General features: G+C 51.3%; 1 protein-coding gene across 1 annotated transcript in view; it reads left to right on the forward strand.

Moving 5' to 3' along the window:
* TMC3 (transmembrane channel like 3) overlaps nt 1-21,928 on the forward strand; it is a 98,847-nt gene that overhangs the window by 63,720 nt on the left and 13,199 nt on the right. The window contains exons 2-12 of the mRNA XM_024561914.3: nt 10,149-10,368; nt 11,453-11,584; nt 13,919-13,994; nt 15,610-15,691; nt 17,198-17,304; nt 18,074-18,172; nt 18,265-18,407; nt 19,024-19,171; nt 19,821-19,864; nt 20,443-20,590; nt 21,697-21,806. Of these exons, the coding sequence (XP_024417682.3) occupies nt 10,149-10,368; nt 11,453-11,584; nt 13,919-13,994; nt 15,610-15,691; nt 17,198-17,304; nt 18,074-18,172; nt 18,265-18,407; nt 19,024-19,171; nt 19,821-19,864; nt 20,443-20,590; nt 21,697-21,806 (1,309 nt within the window). The remainder of the gene's footprint in view (nt 1-10,148; nt 10,369-11,452; nt 11,585-13,918; nt 13,995-15,609; nt 15,692-17,197; nt 17,305-18,073; nt 18,173-18,264; nt 18,408-19,023; nt 19,172-19,820; nt 19,865-20,442; nt 20,591-21,696; nt 21,807-21,928) is intronic.

Below are 21,928 nucleotides of genomic sequence, written 5' to 3' on the forward strand. Positions count from 1 at the left end.
GTCCCCTGCCCTCAGATTCCTTCCTTCCTCTTTCCCCAGCTCTCAGCATGCTCCCGCAGCACACCCCACCCGTGTAAGGGTTACCACTGCAGACTCACCTGCCCCCTTGTCTGCCCACTAGCCCCGTGGGGGCAGGGCCTGCGTCCCGTTCGTCCCCACTTCCTCACTTCCCAGCACACAGGAGGTCCTGTCTTGAGTCAAAGAATAAATAAGTGTCTTTGCGCAGGTCGTTGTCCAAGTCGAATGCCCTTCCAGGTGGCTGCATGAGAGCTGTGCTGTCGGAGTTAACAAGGTGTGTCTGTGTTTCTTGTGAGCAGCAGCGACTGGAGGCTGCTCCCCTCGGTTGACCGGTAGGTGGCTTCAGGTTCGTGGTGATAGGAAGCATGTGTGCAGAACCGAATGCAGCCACCAGATGGAGACTCTGCCCTAGTCCCAGCAAACCTCCCAGCTCTGGAATTTCTGTACTTAAAATTTTAGAGTGAAATACCTTAATTTATTTCAGGTCCAGCCTCTGGCCCCCATCTGCAAAATAGAAAAACAGTCCCAGAGAGGCCACAGAACCCATTTTAGGAGATAGGTGGGGAGGATTCCACTGCTGACTGTAGACAGTCATCGGCTGTGATGCAACCTGCCTGTGGGCAGTGCCACGTGGCAGGGGCCTGCTGAGGCCAGACCAGGTCCGGGTTTAGACTGGGTTGGGAGGCATCCAGACCGACTGGTTCCTTACAGGATGAAAGTGACATCACCATTCCATCCCTTTCACAAGGTGGCCCCACACCTTGTGGACATCCCCCGGGTGGAAGCAAGGGCCCAGTAGTAAGGCAGGGTGCAGGAAGAGGCTGGGGACAGCCCCTTTTCTCTCTGGCCTTTATGTCTCCAGGTGTCCTTTCTACCTGCCCATGCTCCTTGAGTAGGGCCTGGGCTGGGGTCAGCCGAGGGCCTGCGGGACGCATCTTTCCCTCACAGTCAGGGATTGCCAAGGCAAAGGAGACGGTCACAGCTTCAGTGTTTGGAGGTCAGTTTCTATACTTGGCACTTTGTCAGGGTCTAGGTCAGCGAAAGCCAGTGATCTTACCCTCATGCCACCCATCACACACAAACCGTAAGGACAGAGAAGGCAGTTCACTCACTCTCTGTTCCAGCTGCTCCTCTGAGAGGAGTTTCTGTGTACCCCTGTAGAATGTAGGGGTCACAAGGAGGGCACGTGGTGAAGGACCAGCACTCTGTCCCAAACGGTCTGATCATTTAGCTGCTTATGCAGGTAACTGAGTGGCCCATGCACCCAGCCCTCCCATCGTGTGCCACCAACTTGTGGCATGGCAGGGAGGCAGCTTACAGGGGAAGGTCGGCGGCAGCCTGCAGATCCACCTGGGGAGTCAGAATTCTCTGTGTGAAAAGGCACTTGGTGTGTGGTGGTGGCTGGATGTTCATCTGCAGTGGCTCCCGTGTGATCCTGTCCTCCAGGAGCTAATGCTGTCCTTGGAGCCAGGCAGTGCCCCACTGGCAGCCCCTTTGTTCCTGTTCTGACACCAACACTGTGAGGGGGGGCGGGTGGCAGTCCGCTGGACATCCACCAGACTGATTCATCCGCATTAGGCCTGGAGGACACTGTGATTGCATTTGCTGCATTTCCTGTGCAGTTTACAGGAAGACCACAGAGCAGCGGGGAAAAAAACAGAGATCAGGATATGGGAGAATAGCACTTGATAGGTTTAGGCTGACCACTGGGGTTGGAAAGAACTGGGAAGGTCCACTCCGAGGACCCACAAAGAAGTGTGAGGCGAGGCTGTCATCATGTCAGTGACTGTCACTCCTGAGACAACGTCCTTTGGGAGGTTTTTGTTGCATGATGACAGGTGACATTGGCCCTATCAGTCAAGACTATGTAATTACGTCGCCACTGTATGGTCTGCAGCCTGTGGGGGTCAGCGCTGACGAGGGGATGAGGGCGGAACACTCTCATGGCCGGCGGGCACAGGTGGCACCCGGGGGCACCCAGTGAAGACTCACTTGTGTGCAGGTCACCATAGCAGACATGACCTTTGCATGGAGGGGCCAGTGCCAAGGATGTGCATTTGGAAAGGCAGCTTCAAGCACCTTTCCCCTGCACTTGACACTTTTAAATAACCTTTAATTTTATAATGGTTTAGGTTTAAAACTGTGAAGATAATACAGAGAGCTCCCACGCACCCCACACCCAGGTGTCCGTATCACTAACACCTTACATCAGTGCAGTGCGTTTTCACAACTGTTGAACGGATACGGATGCACTCTCCTTAATTACAACCCACACTTCATTCAGGTCTCCTTAGCTTTTCCCTAATGTCCTCCTTGTCTTCAAGAGCGCTGTGGAGGATCCCGCATGACCTTCAGTGACTGTTTCTTTACTGAGTCCTCGTGGCTGACGGTTTCTCAGACTTGTCTTTTTTTGATGACCTTGGCCGATGGGAGTGCTGCTGAGTTGTTTGTAGAATGCCCCTCAGTGGGGACGTGTCCCGTGTTTGTCTCGCAGTTAGACAAGGGCTGTGTGTGGTGGGGGGAATCCACAGAGGTGAAGTGCCATTCTCCCCGCCGCGCACCAAGGGTGCCTCCTGCAACGTGACATCATGCTTTTCTCCTAAGACCCCTGGTTCTTTGGTTGGTGAAGGGTGTTAGGTGTGGGTACTAGGAGTGCTCACGGACACTGGGGTGTGGTTGCTTCTTGGCCCTTCCAGATGACAGAGCAGGGAAATTCGGGAGCGCTCCTACATCAGAAACCCCTTGACTGTGTTGGGTGGGTGAGTTTCTGGACTCTGCTCTGTCCCATAGGTCTGTGTGTCTGTCTTTTCACTCACCCCATGCTCTCTGGGTCATTGTAGCTTTGTGGTTGAGCCTCGATATCGGGCAGTGAGAACCCACCAGTTTTGTTCTCAAGTACTGTCCTGGCTTTCCCAGGTCTTTCCCCTCTATGTATGAACTTGAGAATGAGTTTACTGACGAATGCGAAACAGCTTGCTGGGCTAGGAGTTGAGATTCTGTTGAATCAGTAGATCAATTTGTTTAGAATAGACATCATAACATTGAGTTTTCCAGTCTGTGTGTATGTGTGTGGAATGTTCCCACTTACTTAGGTCTTTTAGCCTTTTCATTAGTTTTCCAGTTTCTCATGTACAGATCATGTGTTACATATCTCGACAGACTTACACCTCTTTCCCTTTTTGGTGCTGTTGTAAATGGTGGTGTTTCTTTAATTTCAAACTTGTGTTGTTCGTCGCTGGTGTGCAGAAAAGCAGTTGACTTTTTGTATTGTGATGACTAGTTCTCTGGCTCCGTAAATAAGCTCAGACATGTAGGCAGGGGCTTCAGATCCACTTAAAGAGACCGCAGTGGCCAGGGCAGTCCCACAATGAACCGGCAGCCTCTGGAGGTGCCGAATGTCACTGTGGTGATAGAAGTGTCAGTACAGGTCGCAAAGGTCCCTTCTAACCAAAAGGCTCCGCGAACCTATTAGGGTGACCAGAGAGAGTCCAGGCAGACAGGAAGCTATCACTGCAGATGTGAGACCACCTCAGACGTCTGCATCCAGAGCAACTGGCACTGAGGCTCAGTGAGGAGGTGTTTGTGTGTTTAAGTAATATACACACAGGGTAAGTCGGTCTCCTCTGGGTTGCTCATTCCATTGAGACTTCAAACCCAGCCTCTGGAAGGGGCTGCCCTCCTCCACCTCTACCCATCATTACAGGAGCCACTGGAGCCACCTCATGAATGAGCCTGTGTCTGCAGTGGCTTTCTTGGGTTCCAGGGGCCCTCCCTCCCACAGGTAAGGTTGGAAGGGGCCGATGCATCGGGCTGGCATTCCGAGCCAATGGCTGGAGCAAGTGGAGCCCCTGAGAGCAACAGGGCAGTCAGAGGAAAGGGAGCGGTGGTCCCCACGGGGACCCTGCGAGTGGCAGGTTCAGCGGACAGCGTGAGGCAGCACCCTTGTGGTCGTGGGTGACATCAGGGGAGCACGGAGAGCCTGCCGGGCAAACAGAAGAGCAGAGGGTGTTCCGCTGGGAGGACCAGGCCATGGGGCGAGACGGCAGGTTGAGAGGAAGGTTGGCTGCGTTGGCAAAGGAGATGGGTTTGGAGATCGGGGGCAGGTGTCGGGAGTCCCTGATGGCTGGCTGCGTGAAGCACGGGTGTCTTGTAATGAGGACAGGGGGAGGTCACTGAGGCCCCTCCAAAGTGTGGTGGGAAAAACAGCCTGTGGCTGAGAGGACCAGAGCCGTGACACTGAGAAGCATACACACAGGTTCTCAGAAGACCCCGCCAGGTGCCTGGGGTGACATCTGACTCATTCCACATTCCGAGACTGGCCGAGGGCCTGGCCCATCGTGCATGTCAGTCAGTGTGGATCAGCTGATGAGCTGCTGAACAGAGGAGGCTGGACTCGATGAGGGATGAGCGGAGCTCACTTTAAGGCTTCACACAGACCTTCGCTGGGCTTTAACCCTGCAGGTGTCCTGGGCTTTAGGGGCCCACTGGGCTTAACGCTTCCGAGGGCCCAGGGTTCCTGGGCTGCCCGAACCTCAGCCTTGCGTTCTGGCTTTGGGGGTCTGTGTCTTCTCAGTGCCTGGTGTCTCACGGCCATCCCCCGTCCTCTGCTATGCATTTGTTATCTCTGTCCCATGGGGCTGGAAGATAAGCCTCTTGGGGCTCTGGCTCAGAACCTGAGTGATGGGAGTAGGGTGGCAGCTCCTACCTGTCCCCAAAGGCCACTGCCACTCACTGGCCCTCCACTGTACTATCAGGGTGGTAGTTTATCCTTCAGGACACAACTCAGCCCGACGCCGTCCCAGGCCTTCCTCCTTCCCGCAGCCCCATAGCCTCGCATCCCGGCAGCGGCCTCGCTGCACGTCATTCCGGCTGTGTGCACCCGTCCTCCCACGGAGCACCAGGTTGCTTCAAGGAGAGGACGGTTTTCATTTGTTTGTGTTCGTTTTTTATTTCGTCCCTAAGAAAATGTGTAGGACCAGGCACCATACAGGCCGTCAGTAATGCTTGGTGAAAACCCTCGAGCAAATTGTCCTCACCTCCTTGTCTTGGCCACGCCCGCCCATCCCCGAACAGGCCAGGTTTGAGGATTCCTCTTTGGCCTTGACAGGAATGAAGCTGGGTGGGCAGAGGCAGAGCAGAAAGACCACGGACCACAGTGGGACAGGAGTAGCAATTTTCAGCGAAGAGGCCAAAGGATCCTGTTATAAGATGACAGAGGGAGAAAGAACAAGAAAGGGTCAGTACAGCTTTCAGAACAAAGGAACCCTGATCGTAGCAAGCAAAACTTGGTTCATTTTTTTCCTCCTGTATCTCTGGTGACCGCATTCTCTATTTTATGGCCATTTGGAGGTCATTTAAGTCTGCTCCGTGATTGTTTTCTTGCTAAGCTTCCTTTATGCAGAAAAATGATAATGTGTTTAGGATGCTTTCAAAAGTCTCCAGGGGGAATAATTTGTTTATAGGATTGTGTATCTTGTGGGTAGACCAAGAAGGAAAAACAGGCCTCCTTGTCAGCTCTGCCAAGTGCAGTCCGTGGGAGGGTGTGGTCTGTGGGGTCCCAGCCAGCCCCACTCAGTGCTCCCTGTTTGAGCTGTGATCAGTCTAGACACATGCCGTCAGGCCTTGCTTTCAAGTGTTGGCTCTCAACTCATCCACACCGTGGTGCCATTCTCAGTGACACTGGCTCCGCTGTCTGCTCTGGAATGTCCCCTAGTAGTGCATCTTAACACGAAATGTCCAAAGGACAGCAACTCAGTTGTACATTTTTACTCCCTACCCCATAAGCCAAGTCTGCATTATCACAGCTCCCAGGTCAGCAAGGTGGAAATGTCCCAAGGTGCCGCCATAATTACTGATAGTTTGTCTTCCTCTTTTGACCTCATGAAAGAGACCACTGACCAAATTCCATCCTTCCTGCGACAGTGCGGAGACCAGTACTCAGGGACAAGAGCAGTCTCCTCACAGATTGGCCTGCTTCCCCGGAGCGCTGGGAAGTCACCCTGTGTCTCCAGGCCTGGCAGGCCGCTTCCCTAGTCCGCGATGACTGCAGTAAACACGCAGCCCGCTAAGTTCTGTACGCATGACTGGCTGCTGCTCTGGTTTTTCAGTAGGTTCACATGCATGCGGTTTGGAGGGACAAGGCGTTTTTAAGGCCTTTTTTTGTAGCTGGGTTAAACAGCACACAGTGCATGTCCGGCACTCAGCAGATTTGCAGTAGACTTTGTTTGCAGAGTCTCTGCACGACTCACGTTAGCTCTCAAGAAATAATTTCAGATCCAGCTTTCATGGTAAAGTTCAAATAATGTTAATAATGGTACAGCACTGGCCATTACAGTAGTTCTTACGAAATCGCTAAGCTCACAGCTGTCTCAGCAAGTGACCGAGTATCATGGGACTCCCAGTGGACCTCTCAGGGTGCCTCCTCAGTTTCAAGCTTATTTGCCACTGGCGATTTCAGGGGGAATTCAGCAACGGACAACAGGGTCATTTGTTCTCAAGTCTGTACAAATGGTGTCTTGTCAACATAATTGGAAACAATGTATTCTTGAGCATCTTCACTAACATTTTCCAGACCCACAACGATTTCAAAACTTCAAACAAAAGCTCTCGGAGTAACTGGAACAACACAGCAGGCATGTAAACATATCTTAGAAATGGAAAGTCTTGTCCTGTAAAATCCAGGGCTGAAAACCTGATATCTTAGGAAAGGGAACGTGGCATTGCCAGTGGGACTCAGACGTGCACAGGGGCGTCAGTGTCCCGGAACAGCACACTTAGCAACAGAAGAAAATTCCCTTAATTGATGACGTAGGGAATGGATGTTTGTGTTCCTGTAAGCTAAGCCATCTGATGGTTTTTGTTAAAACCTCCTGGGATTTAAAACAAAATTTTACTCTTTTTTTTTTTTTTTTTTAACTGGAAGGAATTTGTATGTTACACAAATAGATTTCCCCTGCAACTCCTTTCCCCTCCTCACCTCCCTTCTCCCAGGGCAAAGACCCTCTTAGCAGCTGGTTTAGGAAATCATAGTTTGAGCTAATTTTGACCTTAGATCCTGATTGTTTTTAAATGTCCCAGTTGTCAGCATTTGGGGTGTTTTTAGTAGTTTTATCTGTGGACACACTGGCTTAACTTAAAATCATCTAGCACCTCTAAAGCCTCTAATCAAATCTCCTGCGAAAGTCAAATGCCCGTGGTGATCTGTCCCCTTGCGCCCCGCCCTCCCTTCCTCTGTGTCTGGGCCCGGGAGCCGGAGGAGCCAGAGCCAGGGAGGAATGGGGAAGCTGGCCCACATCCCTGTGCTGTGAGTGAGGGCGGCGTCGGCAGCCTGGCCTTCACCAGGACGCCCGTGTACTTTGTGAATAGTCCACAAATTCGATCACTTTAAGAACTCAGTTTAGCAAGGATCATGAAAATATACCATATCAATATCATGTAAAGAGAGTGACTTTCTTTTAACAGCATACTTTTTTAAATGATAATTTATCCAGTAATTTCATTTCTGGAAAACTAATTCCAAAGGAGTAATTTTTTTTCTAAAAACAGAAAAAATATCACTGGCAAAAAATGCACATCTTAGGGCACAATGGGCATGTGGAACATGGGCCACAGCTCACTGTCTCATGTTTAGGTAAGCTCTTCCCTCAGTGCCTGTCGGTGAAGTGTGTTCACAGGCAATGTTTCAGAAGCATGGAGATTGCTCTAGACATAAAACTGATGGAAATGTTACGGGAAATGCATGTATGCAAGAAAATTGCAAAATGTTTAAGTACAAAGAAAACTAGACGTGGGCCCTGGCCGGGTGGCTCACTAGATTGAATGCTGGCCTGTGAACCAGAGGGTTGCTGGCTGATCCCCAGTCAGAGCACAGGCCTGGGTTGTGGGCCAGGTCCCCAGTAGGGGGCGTGTGAGAGGCAACCACACATTGATGTTTCTCTCCCTCTCTTTATCCCTCCCTTCCCCCGTCTAAAAAATAAGTAAATAAAATCTTTAAAAAAAGGAAAATAGACTTGGTAAAAACTGAGAATGCTAACAGTTAACTTCATTATACAGTACTGTTCTAGGTGGTTTTTCCTGTTTCTCATTTTTCCTGCTGTTTCTGTTTTTTCATTTATGACTACACATTATTTTTATAATAAAAAATGTTTAGAAATTTACATTTATTTAAAATTAAATAAAAGAATGGGATGATTGATTCCTATCAAAAGTAGTAATTATTTATATTTAATCATCCCAGTTAATTTATGATTTAGATATTAAAAATAGGAAAATATCTTCAGATAAATCCATTTTATCACACCCATACTATCAAACAGAATTATCTGAGTAAATATGAAAAGAAAATAATTGGTTTGTAGTAATTTGTTTTAATAGATCCCTGTAGTATCTCAGAATCTGCTGTGATCTCTTTCTACCCCCCGAAACAAATATATACACAAAGAAGAGACAAAAATGTTCAAAATAATTAATTGCGTAAAATAAATATTAAATATTTCAAATTTTGGATAAATATTTCAAAATAAGGTAGAGAGGCTTTAGAAAAAGGATGGGAAAAGTCTTTGAAATGTTTAGAAGTAGTCCATGTAAGTAAAGATCTCTAAAAGAATGCCTTTACAAAACAGAAATAGTCCTATTCTATGCGTCATTTGGTCCATTTAATGAGCACAGATTTTATCTAGTGTCACCGGACAGGCCAGATGGCCGCAGGCAGACTGCAGACAGGTGACCTGGCTGCAGAGGTCCCAGGTCTCCGGATGGAAGGCCAGCTCTGGCACCAGGTTCTGCTTGGTCCTCGTTCCTTGAGCCCTCGGTCTGGACACCTCTCTGGTGGCCCCCGACGCTCAGGGCTCTGCCCCAGGGCCCTGGCTCACCTTTGCCAAGCAGGGTGTGCAGGTGGTAGAGCTGTCTAATGATTGGTGAGTGAACTTCTGGGGGAATGAAGGAAGGCAGTCCTCCCCCTGAGCCCCACCCCTGGGGTTCCTTTCTGCCTCATGGTTGGTGCCCGCCTGCTCACTTCCTCACCCGTTTGCTGAGTCTGTTTTGTGTGCGAGGTGGATTATTCAACAGAAAAGGCCATTTCTGTTTGTCCTGCACCTTCCCACTCAGTCACCTTGCAAGTAACTTCGCTGCAAACAAACCACCTCTTGGGTGAGCTAGGACGCAGCGGTTTATCCTGTGAAACTGGGCAGTCCTGGCCTTGGGGAGGAGTCCCCACGAAGACAATCCTGGTGAATGGTGGTGGTTACTCAGGACTAGAATGGGAACCCGTTGGCAGCCAGGGCTCTGCGTGGCACTCTGGGTGAGGAGGGGACAGGGGCTGCTGACCTAGTCCAAGGATCAGGGCGACCTGGGCCTCCTGTTTCACAGCGGGCGGCTCATTGTCACAATGCCTGTGTGGTCGCCTGACCTCTCCCACATCCTTAGTTTCCTCCCATGGAACTCCAGGAGGCCTCTGAGCTTCTCTTAACCTTGGTCTCCTACCACACTTAGTGAGTGTGAACTATAATAAAGTGTTAATTTAGTATTACTGCCCTGCTGAAGTATTGAGGTGTGACATGTCCTTTCTGCAGACTGCTTTCAGATGGTGTCAGGGAGGAGTATGCAGGTAGAACTGCGCGGATGAGGCACGGTGTGCTGGCAGTTGGTGAGTCTAGGATGAACACACACGGTGTTTGTGGTGCTGTTCCATCAACGTTTCTGTACGTATGACTTGTTTAGAGTAGAAGAAAAAGCTGATGAAAACACATGAAACAAAATGTTTTGACTCTGCCTCTCCTGAGATGCTATGGGAACATGGTCAAGAATCTGACTCCTTCTAAGCCTCTTCCCTGAGAGGCAAATTGGGGAAGAAAAAACCTACGCTCTGCATTCTCCCTATGTACTTCGTGAACACCAGTCACAGTAACCAATGTAAAGTGCTTTGTGAACCGCAGACCCCTATCCTGGCAGAGACGGTCGCAGATGCAATTATTCAGTGATGCCTGGATCACCTGGCCAAGCCTGCCACCTCGGCTGTCCAGACTCCAGCCAATCACTGCTGCTGCCACCACCTTGCATATTCATGACTGACATTCATATTCATAATTAACATTCGTATTCATGACTGGCCTTCTGGCTTCTCCCCTGCTCAGCTCCAGCTGCAGACACAGTCCTGCTTTTGAGACCCGGAGAGGACAGGGCAGCCGGCAGCTCCTGTTCAGAAACCTCCTTCCTGCTTCTTCCCAGTGCCTTGCCCACGCCTAGTGATTGCTGGAACCCGCTGGCTCCCATGACACCCTCAAAGGCTTCCCAGCGCTACAGAAGCATCCACAGGAATGCCAGTCAGCTGTACCAGGAGTCCCTGCTGCTCAGGTGAGCTGGTCCTGGCCATCCGCTGGGCATCCAGGGCAGGTGGTGGGGAAGGGAAGCCTTGCTTGGATCTGACCAGGAGACTGAGTCCCATCCTGCTTGGTGGTCCTTTGGAATGAACTCAGAAGCTCCTTTCCCCAGGTTCTTACACAGCCTGGGTGGCCACCTCAGCAGGTACACGGAGGAAGGCAGCTTTACCTGCTTCTTAACCAGGGGACCCAAGTCCAAAAGTCTGTACCCAGCCTGGCTTTTTTGCTGGCCAAACCCACAGACGTGCTTGATCTGTTTCTGTTAACTCAATCAGCAATGTCCAGAGAGAGGAGATCCACTCTGTCTTCATAAATGAGGTGTCTGTTGGGAAAGGCTTCAGGCTGGCTAGAAGGGGAGAGTCTATTCAAATGCATTACATATTTATAAAGGTGTATTAAATCCTCCATGAATTTAGAGAACCTGGACAAAATTCTCCTTTGAATGAGTGAGACAATCTAAATCAGAGAAAAGCAAAGGAATTACTTTCTCTTCTGTTTTCTTTGAAATACATCATTGATCAAATAGCCAGAGCAGAATACTTGTAGGTCCCCCTGAAAAGTTGCATTAAGATTGACATATTAGTTGTTACTAGGAATAAATATTGCTACATGTTGAAAATTCTCCTGGAGGTTACTGTTCCCCACATAACTGTGCCTAGCTTGTTTCTGGTTGATAGAAATCGGCCTCTGTTAAGTCAGATTTCAAATAAGTCCAAGTGGGAATGTAGGGAAGGTCTCTGGGAGACAGAGATGGGTTTCTAATTTTGCATCTACAGTTTGGGGGCAAGGAGGAGTCCAGTCTCTAAGGTTAGCTGATTCTTTCAGTTTGCCTGAAAAACGCATTGTTTTGCCACCAAAGATGCTGTTTTGAAGAATTGTTATAAGCCCCTTTTGTCTCCTCATATGACGTCTTCTGAAAATATCTTTTACCCTGAAAAACGCCTCTCTTTCACGGACCCACCACAGAACCAGAACCCGATGAACCATTCCCCCTGCCCAGGCCCTTCCCTACCGCACATTTCCACTAACCAGATTTCCTTCTGTGCCCGGGATGGCAGCTTTAATGCTGACGAATCAGGGGACAGCAGCGACCCAGAGCAGATCTTCCAGAATATACAGTTCCAGAAAGATCTCATGGCAAACATTCGCTGCCGACCCTGGACCATGGGGCAGAAGCTGAGGGCGCTGAGGTGAGGCCTGCACAGCAGTTGCTGGTGATCACACACTTGTGTCCACTGAGCCACATGCCCAGTGGAAACCCGTGGGCTGTGGGCTGGGCCCTCAGGACCTGACCTGAGACGGTGCATCCAGGCTGGCCTCGAGGTCACTTCCTTGTTGTTTGTCTGGGTTATGTGTGTGTGTTAGAGGGAAGTTTTTGGTTTTCTGTCTCCTTTTCAAATACCTGATTTTAGCACCATGTCCAGAGTTTAACAAAATAACCACACCCACTAAAGACAGGTATATAATCCAAATGAAAATAAATGTTAATTTTACCCACTTGGTAAAATTTCCCTCGGGCAGGAAAAGTGTCCAAGGGAAGCCAGGTTACTATAATAGTAACAGCCATGGCGGGGGGTGGGGGGTGGGGGGAGGGCGGCAGAATGCTGGTTAGATTATAGTGAAGGGCTAAAGATTGGATGACAGATTGTATGAATTCAAACAAGGCTGCTACCAATCACTAGCCATGTGGTATGGGCTAGTTTTCTTCATTTCTCTAAGTACCAGCTCCTTTCTCTTTACAGTTGAACTGGTGGGAAGAGTAGCACATGCAGCAGGGTGCTTCTGAAGGTTCAGAAATCCCTGGCAGCCCTCCAAGGACCGAGTCAGGAGCTCCGGGGGGCGGGGCGGGGACAGTGTTTGTAAGGGGCACTCAGGCTGAGTCCTTTGCATGCTACACAGTTTGAGGTCCCCGATAGCAGTTCAGGCTTCAGCGAGGCAAAGCACTGGAATGGCATTCAGCCTTTCTGTGTCTGTTGTGTCGTATGTGGCGGTCACTGCTGGAGCGAGTGGCAACTGAGGACACTGACGGTGGGGCTCACAGCGAGTGAGTGAGTGGAACAGTCTGAACGAGCAGTGCTGCTGCCGCCCTGTGAAGTGGCCGTTCCTGGAGAAACAGGCGCTCCACCTGCTCCCTGGGCCTGTCTAGACACCAACCAGCCTTCTCTCCCTGTGCTTGCCACGAGGCTAGCCACGGAAGCTGGGGGACTAACAAACTGAACGACTCAGGCAGAGGTCGTAACCTCCGATAATGAGAATCGCCTCAGCGTAGTGTCCAGTGAGGTCACCTGGGCAGTGACGTTCAGCTCTGAGAGTCTTTGGTGTCGGTCTGTCCCATGGCATTGACCTGTATTCTGTAACCTGTTGTTTGCTCAGGTGCGGTTTCCCCGTCTAGCACAGTGAACCCAGCCCCCTTCCCAGGGCCAGTTGTTTCTCCTGGAGGTGTCGGTCAGCTCGCCAGGGGCCTGGTCTGTTAGAGCAGCAGTGCTTTGTGTGGGCTGAGCCGGGCTGCTTGTGGGTGTGAGCACATAGCTTCCTTGATCAAGTTAGGCAAACACCGCCCTTTTCTTGAAAAAGATTCTCTGAAGTCAAGTCTGACTTTCTCTGCTAGAGCACTGAGTGCAGGAGGCAGGGTGCCGAGGTCAAGTGGAGGGGCCGAGACGCTAGTGTGTGCAAGCAGGTTGCCCAGCGAATGGCTCACGCCAGCGTCCGGAGTGAGGAAAGGGCCTGAAGAAATTCGTAGAAGTGGGGTGATGTCCAGAGGGGTGGGGGATGGAGGGAGAAGAGGAAAGAGGAGGGGTCAATGGGGACAGAAGGAGACCTGACTTGGGTGGCCAACACTCAGTACAACGCACAGACGATGAACCGTGCACCTAAGGCCTGTATGATTTTACTAACCGATGCCACCCCGGAGCACTCCATAGAAGTATATTTAGGAAGGGTTGTCACTGATGTGGGTATTAATCATTTTGCATGAATTAATTCATTGAAATGGTAAAGAAAATTTGTTTTCTCAGTTTCATCAAGAAATAATGGACATACCTCGCTGTGTAAGTTTAAGGCAAGACAGTGTGATGGTTTGATTTACAGATACTATGAAATGATCGCCACAGTAGGTTCAGCGAACATCCGTTACCTCCTGTTGACACAAAAAATATTTCCCTTTTGATTAGAACACGTGGGATTCACTCTGGGATGGCTCTCCTGGGTGCACCATTCAGCAGGGTGAAGTGCAGTCTCCAGGCTGCACCTGGTGTCCCCAGTCCTGGCTTTATAATGAGAACTTTGCATCTGTGACCACCCCCCTCCATTCCCTTCCTCCACCTCTGCTGACCACAAATCTGATCTCTGAGAAAATACTGTCTGAGGGAGTTTCCCAGTCACTTAAAAACCGCATGAGAGATTGGCATGACGCCACCTTCCCCGGGATCGGTCCTGTGTTGTTGGGCCACCTGTACCTGTTGAATGTTCATACCTTTTGTGATGATTGTCAGGGCAGTAAAACTGTGCTCACTGTCTTCTCTCAGGCGAGCAAAGGAGATCGTGCTGAAGTTTGAAGGGAGGCTGACCAGGACCCGGGGCTACCAAGCAGCAGGGGCAGAGGTAAGGAGCGCTCGCTGGGCCCCCCTCCCGTGGCCTCAGCAGGTGGCACCTGCACTTGCACCTGGGTGTGAGCACCTGCATGTCCCCACACCTAGACTTTAGTCCCAGATGCCATCTGGTACTGACTGTGTGACCCTGGGTGAGCCTGTGCTCAGAAGTGAGTCCCTTCCATTGAGAGAATGACCTCGCCTGCCCACCTGTGCAGATTTCGAGGATCATCTTTCTCGCCATGAGGAAGGCACAGACCCACCCCAACATTCAGGTTGTGGCTTAGTGCTGAGGGGCTTGTGTCTTATTTTTCCCATGCAGTTACTTACAGCTAAACTTCAGTGTATGTTGATGTGTTTATAAAAGCGTCCGTAATTTTCATGACTGTCTAAAAAACAAAAACATCGTGTCTCCCTCAGTGACTCCCTATTTCTCAATTGAGTAAGTGTCTTTTTAAAAATCTCCTGTTTCAGTCATTCACTGTTGAATCTATAATTTCACATCAGGCTGATTACAGGACACAAATGTTTTGGCTTCTTTTTTCACTGACCGCCCTAACGGGTTTTCCACGTTGCTGCACAGTTTTTCTCTGACTGTTGGTGATGCCTTTGCTGTGGAGACTCAGTGCAGATCTTGAGAGAAGCGTGGTGTTGGTTTCCACACCTTCAGGAATCCTGGTCATCGGCAGATCACACTTTCGATCCCCTTTGCCTCTGGAGGCTCCCGTAGGTGCGGCTGCTGCAGGCTCTCCCTACCAGAGTGAGGGTGGCGGCCATCGCTCTCGCACTGAGTCTGGGCCCTGGGCCTCAGCCAGCAGCCCCAGAGGTGGCGGACAGGGCCGTGCCATGCTGCCTTCAGAAGCTGTGCTTCTTCAGTCTGTTCTGTGAAGTTCTCACATGGTTCTATAGTTAAAGTGCACTACCAGCACCATAGACTGAATTCTGAATCCTTTTTCTTACAAAATGAGGAAACAAAATCCCCCAAAAAAGAAAATAACTTCTTTCCAGAGGGACAGAATAGGATAGAGGCGGAGCCCAGGCTCAATCTCAGGCTTCCGAGCAGCCACCTGAGTGCTTCTCACACTCTGGACATTATGGTGGCCCTGAGCCACCAGTGCCCCCGGCAGGCGTGTGAGCACCAGCTCTGGGGACTGGGATGGAGGAGGGGGGAAGGCTGGTCTCTCTGGGCCACAGCAGACCGCACGGGAGCAGTACAAAATGGGACAACGGGCCAGTGGCAGGCAGTATCTGTGGGGCAGAGGAGCCCTACGGGCCAGTGGCTGCACGGACTGGGTCTTGGATCAAGAGCAGAGGAGGAGCTCCTCCAAATTCGGACACAACTGATTTCACCCAGCAGTGGCCCTGCGGGCTTCGGCAGACACGTGTGGGTCCAGAGCGGCGTGGTGGTGTCTGTCTGAGCACGCCAAAGAGCGGGCCAGTGTCAGGGCTAACGGTCTGTTTCATTCTCCTTAGAGAAAACAGCAGACCTTCAAACTTTCAGCAGTTGTGTCTTAAATGTGAACTCCTGACTGAAGGCATCAGACGTGTGTCTGGGAGCACCTCCCCTGTGTGGGGCCCCAGTGCCGGATTTACAAATGCAGTTACTCTCTCCCTGTCCCTTCTCCCAGCTCTGGCGGAAGTTTGCTCGTCTGGCCTGTAACTTTGCAGTGATCTTCATTCCCTGGGAGATGAGGATAAAGAAAATTGAGAGTGAGTTGGCACTCGGTGGTGGGGATGGAAAAGGAGGGTAGGCGGCCCTCACCCTGTGCAGCCGGGGCACTAGGCCCTGTGGTGCTGACCCAGGCTAGGCACGGGACACGGGGGTGGGAGACTCGGTGTCTGCCCCCCACCCCCATGAGACAGTCCACATCCCACTGCGCCTCTGCTGACCTCTGTTGATCCATTCATTAGTCACAACGCAAACCCAGAAGGGTCAAGTGAAAAGCTGTGGAGACAAGTAAGAGTAATATGAGCTCTTCCGAAACAAAACCACAGAACATTGCGTTGTCACGGGTGTCGCCCCTTTCTCTGGAGGATTCCCCTTGGCCTAGCTCGTTCCACGTGGTCCCCCAGCCCCTCTGGGGCAGCAGCTGGCTGAGGGGTGTTCAAGACCTGCCCTGAGTTCATGGGGGGGCTGACCTGTGCCGCACCTCACCCCCGCAGGTCAGGGTAAGCGAGACTTAGCTGAGAGCACCCCTACGTGGTCCCCCCCCTTCTCTCTGACCCCCACTGCTTCCCCCGGAGCACTCCCCCTAGTGTGGCACATGTCCTGACCCCTCCTCAGCTCTGCTTCCCAGACACCTGATCTTAGGTGGAAGTGGCTACTGCAGAGTTACCCACCCTGCGACCACCTTACCTAGGGAAGGGTCAGACAGGTTCATACCCACCAGGCAGTGCGGGATACGTTCAACTTGGGAAAATCCATTTGATGGAACCATAAAATTCATTTTATAAAAGAGTATGGTTGCACGTAAAAAACTAGCTTGTACTACGTGGAAAAAGTAAGCTGCTCACTTCGAGCGATGCCAGATGCACTAACAGTGCACTGAAAACTAATTGCAGTGCTGGCTGTAAGTTAGTGGCACAGGTCATCCGGGGAAGGTGGCATTGTGTTGTGTCTTCCTACTTACCATGACAAGCATGAACGGGATCTGAAAACAGTGCAACATGGGAAGGGTCTGCCTGCTCCAGGAAGTCACCGAGACATCACCCACACCCTCGTCAGACTTTCCAGTGCTCCCTCGTTTTCGCAACACAAAGTTGTTTTTATTGTAAAATCAGATGAGATGTATAGAAAAGTTATAAAGAGACTGTCTATAACCTTTTCACCCTAATGTTAACATTTAGAAAATTTTTTATCATGAAATTAAGGAAAAAGAATCCTTCAAAAAATCCTTGAGATCCTCAAAACTATGTAAAAATAAAGATACATGAAATCCTCAAAAGATGCTGATACTTCTGGATATATATGGAATGTGGATTTGATGAAAGTATTTTAGAAGAATGTGTCATTATGGAGATTGTTTAATTAGGGTTTTTTTCTGCATAAATAACTGGTTTTTATTTATTAACGAGCATCTCAATCATGTCAGGGAACGCCTTGGTCGGGGCGGTTCCGGCATTTTTAGTGAGAGAAATCGCGCTGTTGCTAATTTGTGGGGAACTTCCCGCCCTGTGGGCGTTTTATGGGACTTGTGCTCTCTCACTTTTCTCTAGGTCATTTTGGATCTGGGGTCGCCTCCTACTTCATCTTCTTGAGATGGCTATTTGGAATCAACATTGTGCTCGCTATTATGACAGGGGCTTTTATTGTCGTCCCAGAGGTAAGGATTATCTGGCAAATTGTCTGTCTTGAAATTAGGAAAAAAAAATCCTTAGAAAAATCCTTGGCATTCTCAATAGTATGTCAAATAAAAAAAGATACACTATATCTTTTTTTAGAGAAAAAAGTGCCATTTGTTAAAAAGGCCATTAGGGCACTACCATCCCACAGCCTCCCTCCACATCCTGGGGGGGGGGGGGGGTTCTTCTGTGTGCTGAGCCCTGCGCACGCTCGCTCTGCAGGGGCTGGAGAGTTGGTGTGCCGGGCATCAGGCCTCACGCCCACCGGGCTGTGCAGAACAGCCGGGCCGTACACACACCTAGCGGGGGCTCTGTTGCGGCACAGTTTGACTTAACAGATTCTGAAACTCAGCCCCATGTAGTTGTGTGTCGGAAAATACTGTTCTGATTCTTTCCGACCACTTAAAAAAGCAGAAGCCATTCTCAGCTCACGAGCCAGGCTGTACGAAAGGAGATGATAGGCTGGATTTAGCCCGTGGGCCAGTTTGCGGACACCCTGTTAAAATAAAATCTATTTCTCAAAACTTTATCCTCAAAAAGTAAAGGGGTCCATTTCCCAAGCACTGGAGAACTGCAGTGGCCTCAACAATCTACCCATGGAAGCCACCTCCAGCCCGGAGGGAGGACACCCAGGCAGGCCTGGTCAGGCAAAAAGAAAATCCAGCCAGTGTGACTAATTTTCCATCGGTGAGGAGAGAGCAGAAGTCTGCCCTGGAGACTCTCAGGCGCTGTCCTCTCCTTTCTCCCCAGCTCATTGCAGGCCAGCCCTTCGGGAGCACAGCCAGCAAGAGCATCCCCAAGGCGCAGGCTGCTTCAGCCCAAGACCTGGACACCGTCTGGTCCCTGGGGGTGAGGCTCAGTGCAGCCACTGGAGGAAGGGAGGGACCCAGCCACCACACCAGGCCCTGGGAGTCAGGCCTGACATGAGGGTGTCTCTGCAGGGTTACCTCCAGTACTCGGTCCTCTTCTACGGCTACTACGGCCAGGCGCGCAGGATTGGGAGAGCAGGCTACCGGCTGCCCCTGGCATACTTCTTGGTGGGGATGGCCGTGTTTGCTTACAGCTTCATCGTCCTCTTAAAAAAGTATGGCTGCTCAGTGACTCAAAATACGTGCCGAGAATAATGTGTGAGATTTCATTTAATCTCATCCATAACCCCAGAAAGTACAGGTACCACTGCACCCATCGTGCAGACAAGACTGGGCTGAGGGCCTGTGCCCACTTTGACCGTGCTCACTGGGCACCGCTGCTCCATGTCAGGCCCTGGGCTGGCTCTGGGGGGACCAGCATCATGGGCTTAGCTGCTCGTGTGATTTTGGACAATGGAGGGGCAGCATTGCCCTCCGTGGGCAGAGGCTCCCTGGAGACCGATTAGCCCAAAGGAAAGCATTTTATTGTGCAGACACAGCTGCACAGGGTGGACTGGGCTGGACCCCAGGGCCCACACACTCCAGTGACCTCCTGGCCACCACACTGGGGGGCCTTTTTTTAAATGCCACACCCAGCAACAGGCCGTTTCCATTTCCACACTGATCAGAGGGTACACAGGTGGGGCTGAACCAGCTGGTGCTCCGACTCACCCAGAGGCTCGGCTGGGACAGCAGCAGCCCCAGGGGCGGGGGGGGGGGGGGGGGGGGGGGCAGGGGGAGCCTGTTCCCGACACTGTCCTCTCGTGACCTGCTGTGGGCCCTCTTTTGCAGGATGGCTAAGAACTCCCGCACGAGCCTTGCCAGTGCCTCCAGTGAAAACTACACCTTTTGCTGGCGGGTGTTCTGTGCCTGGGACTACCTCATCGGGAACCCAGAGGCCGCAGAGAGCAAGGCCGCTGCCATTGTGAACAGCATCAGGGTGAGCAGGGCCTGTGCCTGGGGCCCAGGGCAGGGTGGGGGGGGCGGGGCGGGGCGTGGTACAGAGTCCGGCTCCCCAGACCCTGAGCTCTGCCGAGACATCAGCTCAGACCAGGGCAGCCAGAGGGAGGAGACATGCCCCAGCCTGCCCACCACCAACCCAGCACAGGGAGAAAATACTGGACCTTCTCTCTATTTTTTAATTTCATCTTTCTCAAGTTTCAGTTTGCATGTTGTTGAAAATTTGCAGCATGGACTGCAACTATATTGCACGTAGAAGACTTGTAAATGAGTAAGCACGTATATGGGGGCCATAAGCCTTGCGTGTGAACTCAGAAAGTGCAGTTTTTAAAGCGCTCGGAGCCTGGGCTCTACTGAGCCGGCAGGCAGCTAAACGCTGTCCCCTTTCAAGAAAAACCTTTTTTAGATCATTGCAAATCTCTGAATCATCCACTCCTCCATCTCCTCTTCCCAATCTCCAGTTTCCTTTTCTATCCATTTATTATTTAAAGCATTGATATCAACAGAATCTCATAGTGAATTCGAGACTTTGAAGTCATGATGTAAAATACTGGATAAGTCATTTCTGATCATAAAGTATGCCTGGAGATTTACAATTGACAATAATGCCGCCTGTGTCTTTCCTGAAGGAGGCCATCCTAGAGGAACATGAGAAGAAGAAAAGCAAGAACCGGTACGTACCAGGACTCCTCGAGCTGAGCACACCCATGAGCTGGTTCAGTTTGGTGCAGAAATTGCCAGGTGCTGTCTTCCTTTCACACGCTGTCAGGCATCTCTTTCTCCTTAAAGCCCCTTCTCCCAGGAATGTGATGTGCAGGTACCCCAACGTTTTCCACACCAGTATTTGGGAGTGGGTCCTTCCTCCCCAGGTGCAGCCACAGGGGAGAGGTTTGAAGCTGACCAGCTTCTTGTTCTTTTACATGGATAATGAAAGAGGTATTTTTAGCACCAGGATCTAGTTTGCTAAATTAAGCAAAGAGTAGTTGTATTCAGCAACGTTCTTCTGAAGTCAGAGAATACAAACAGTATCCAGTTTTTGTTGACAAACCTATCAAGGTGATTTCTCAGGTCCGAGGTTCTTCTCGAGGTCTTGAGGGCCACCTTGGTGAGGGCGAGGCCGTTCAGCTGGAGGACTGAGGACGTGGACGGGCTGTCCCCAAGAAGGGGTGCTGTCTGCAGGGGACATCCGCTGTCCCCATGTGGCCTTGGCCCTGGGTGCATGTGCTGTCCTCACGTCTGTCTCCCCCACAGAGCGGTGACCGTATGCCTAAGGGTCGTTGCCAACATCCTGGTTCTCCTCTCGCTGGCCGGGAGCATCTACCTCATCTACTTCGTGGTGGACCGGTCCCAGAAGCTCGAGCAGTCCAAGAGGGAGCTGACGCTCTGGGAGAAGAACGAGGTACCACAAGAAGTGGCCACCCCTCTGTTCCCACAGCGTTTCTCGGGTGGGGGAGCTAGAGACACTGCACGGGGAAAGCTCAGTCCTCGTTCCAGGGCAGGGGCCGGTGCGGCAGCCCTGGGCTTGGCTAGTGCTGTTGCTGGGCTCAGTCAGGGAAGGCTTCGATTCAGAAGCAGCTTTGGGCACGTGCGCATTCTTTTCCATTGAATGTCTCGCCTGTGCTCTGCTTTTCTCCCATGGCATTTCCTCGCTGACACATTCCCAGAAACTGACTCCACCGCAGACTGGCATCATGGCTGCGTTGGGACCCAGTGCGAGTGTCCACGCTGAGCCAGCTCTGAGACACGCAGTAGCTTCCACAGCCCCACACACAGGCAGGGCCTCCCAACCCAGCTCCACACCAGTGGCTTCAAAAAAAAAAGATTTTCCCCCCTCCATTAATGTGAAGAAAGTCACTAAGAAGAAGGTTATGAACAGCTTTGTCACTCTCAGTGTTTGTGACAGCACTGCCGTCCTGAGAGGTCGCATCAGTGTAGAGGAGTGGAAGGCAGAAACGACGCGTACGCTGCCTGGCAGACCACACTGGTGCCAGCCGTGGGTGTCAGCACGCACTGTGGGGGTGACACGGTCCTACCGGTGTATCCTCAGTGCTCGCTAATTTTTCAGTCTGAGGCCACAGTAGGTGATCCCCACCCTACCTCCTTCCTTCCCGTGTCATTTAAGTGGCTTATGTAGATGTGGGCGAGCTTGTGGAGAGATGAGTTTGTGAAAGAAAAACCCAGAAGTGTTTCTTTAGAGCACCTGCTGTGTCTCCGCTTCCATTTGCCATGAGTGTAGACAGACCGGAGCAGGCTTGACCTCTGATTCTGACCTTCCTCGTACAGAACGAGTAGCAGTGACCTCTCAGCTGCCCCTTTGCTCTTCTCGATGGGGGCAGAGAGGCAGTGATAGGAAATGCGGTCACTGGGAGCTGGCAGTAATGGCACCCACGCGTGTGTTCAGTCAGAGGAGGTTCCCTTGTGGGAATAAACCCGCAACAAAGGGAACGTCAGGCTGAGGGCCATGGTGTGGCCCTTGGGGCCCCATGGGCGGCACTGTCCCGGCAGGTGAGCGTGGTGGTCTCACTGGTGACCATGGTTGCGCCGTCCGTGTTCGACCTCATCGCGGCCTTGGAGATGTACCACCCTCGGACCACGCTGCGCTTCCAGCTGGCAAGGTACCATGCATTGCCCCACGGGAAACGCCTCGGTGTCGGTCACCTTGCGGTCCCACAGTGGGAAGCCAAGCTCCTTGAAAGCCAGGGTTTGGTTTCACTGGCGCCGAAACTTAGCACAGCAC

Source organism: Desmodus rotundus, chromosome 10 (assembly GCF_022682495.2).
Source record: "Desmodus rotundus isolate HL8 chromosome 10, HLdesRot8A.1, whole genome shotgun sequence".
Lineage (NCBI taxonomy): Eukaryota > Metazoa > Chordata > Mammalia > Chiroptera > Phyllostomidae > Desmodus > Desmodus rotundus.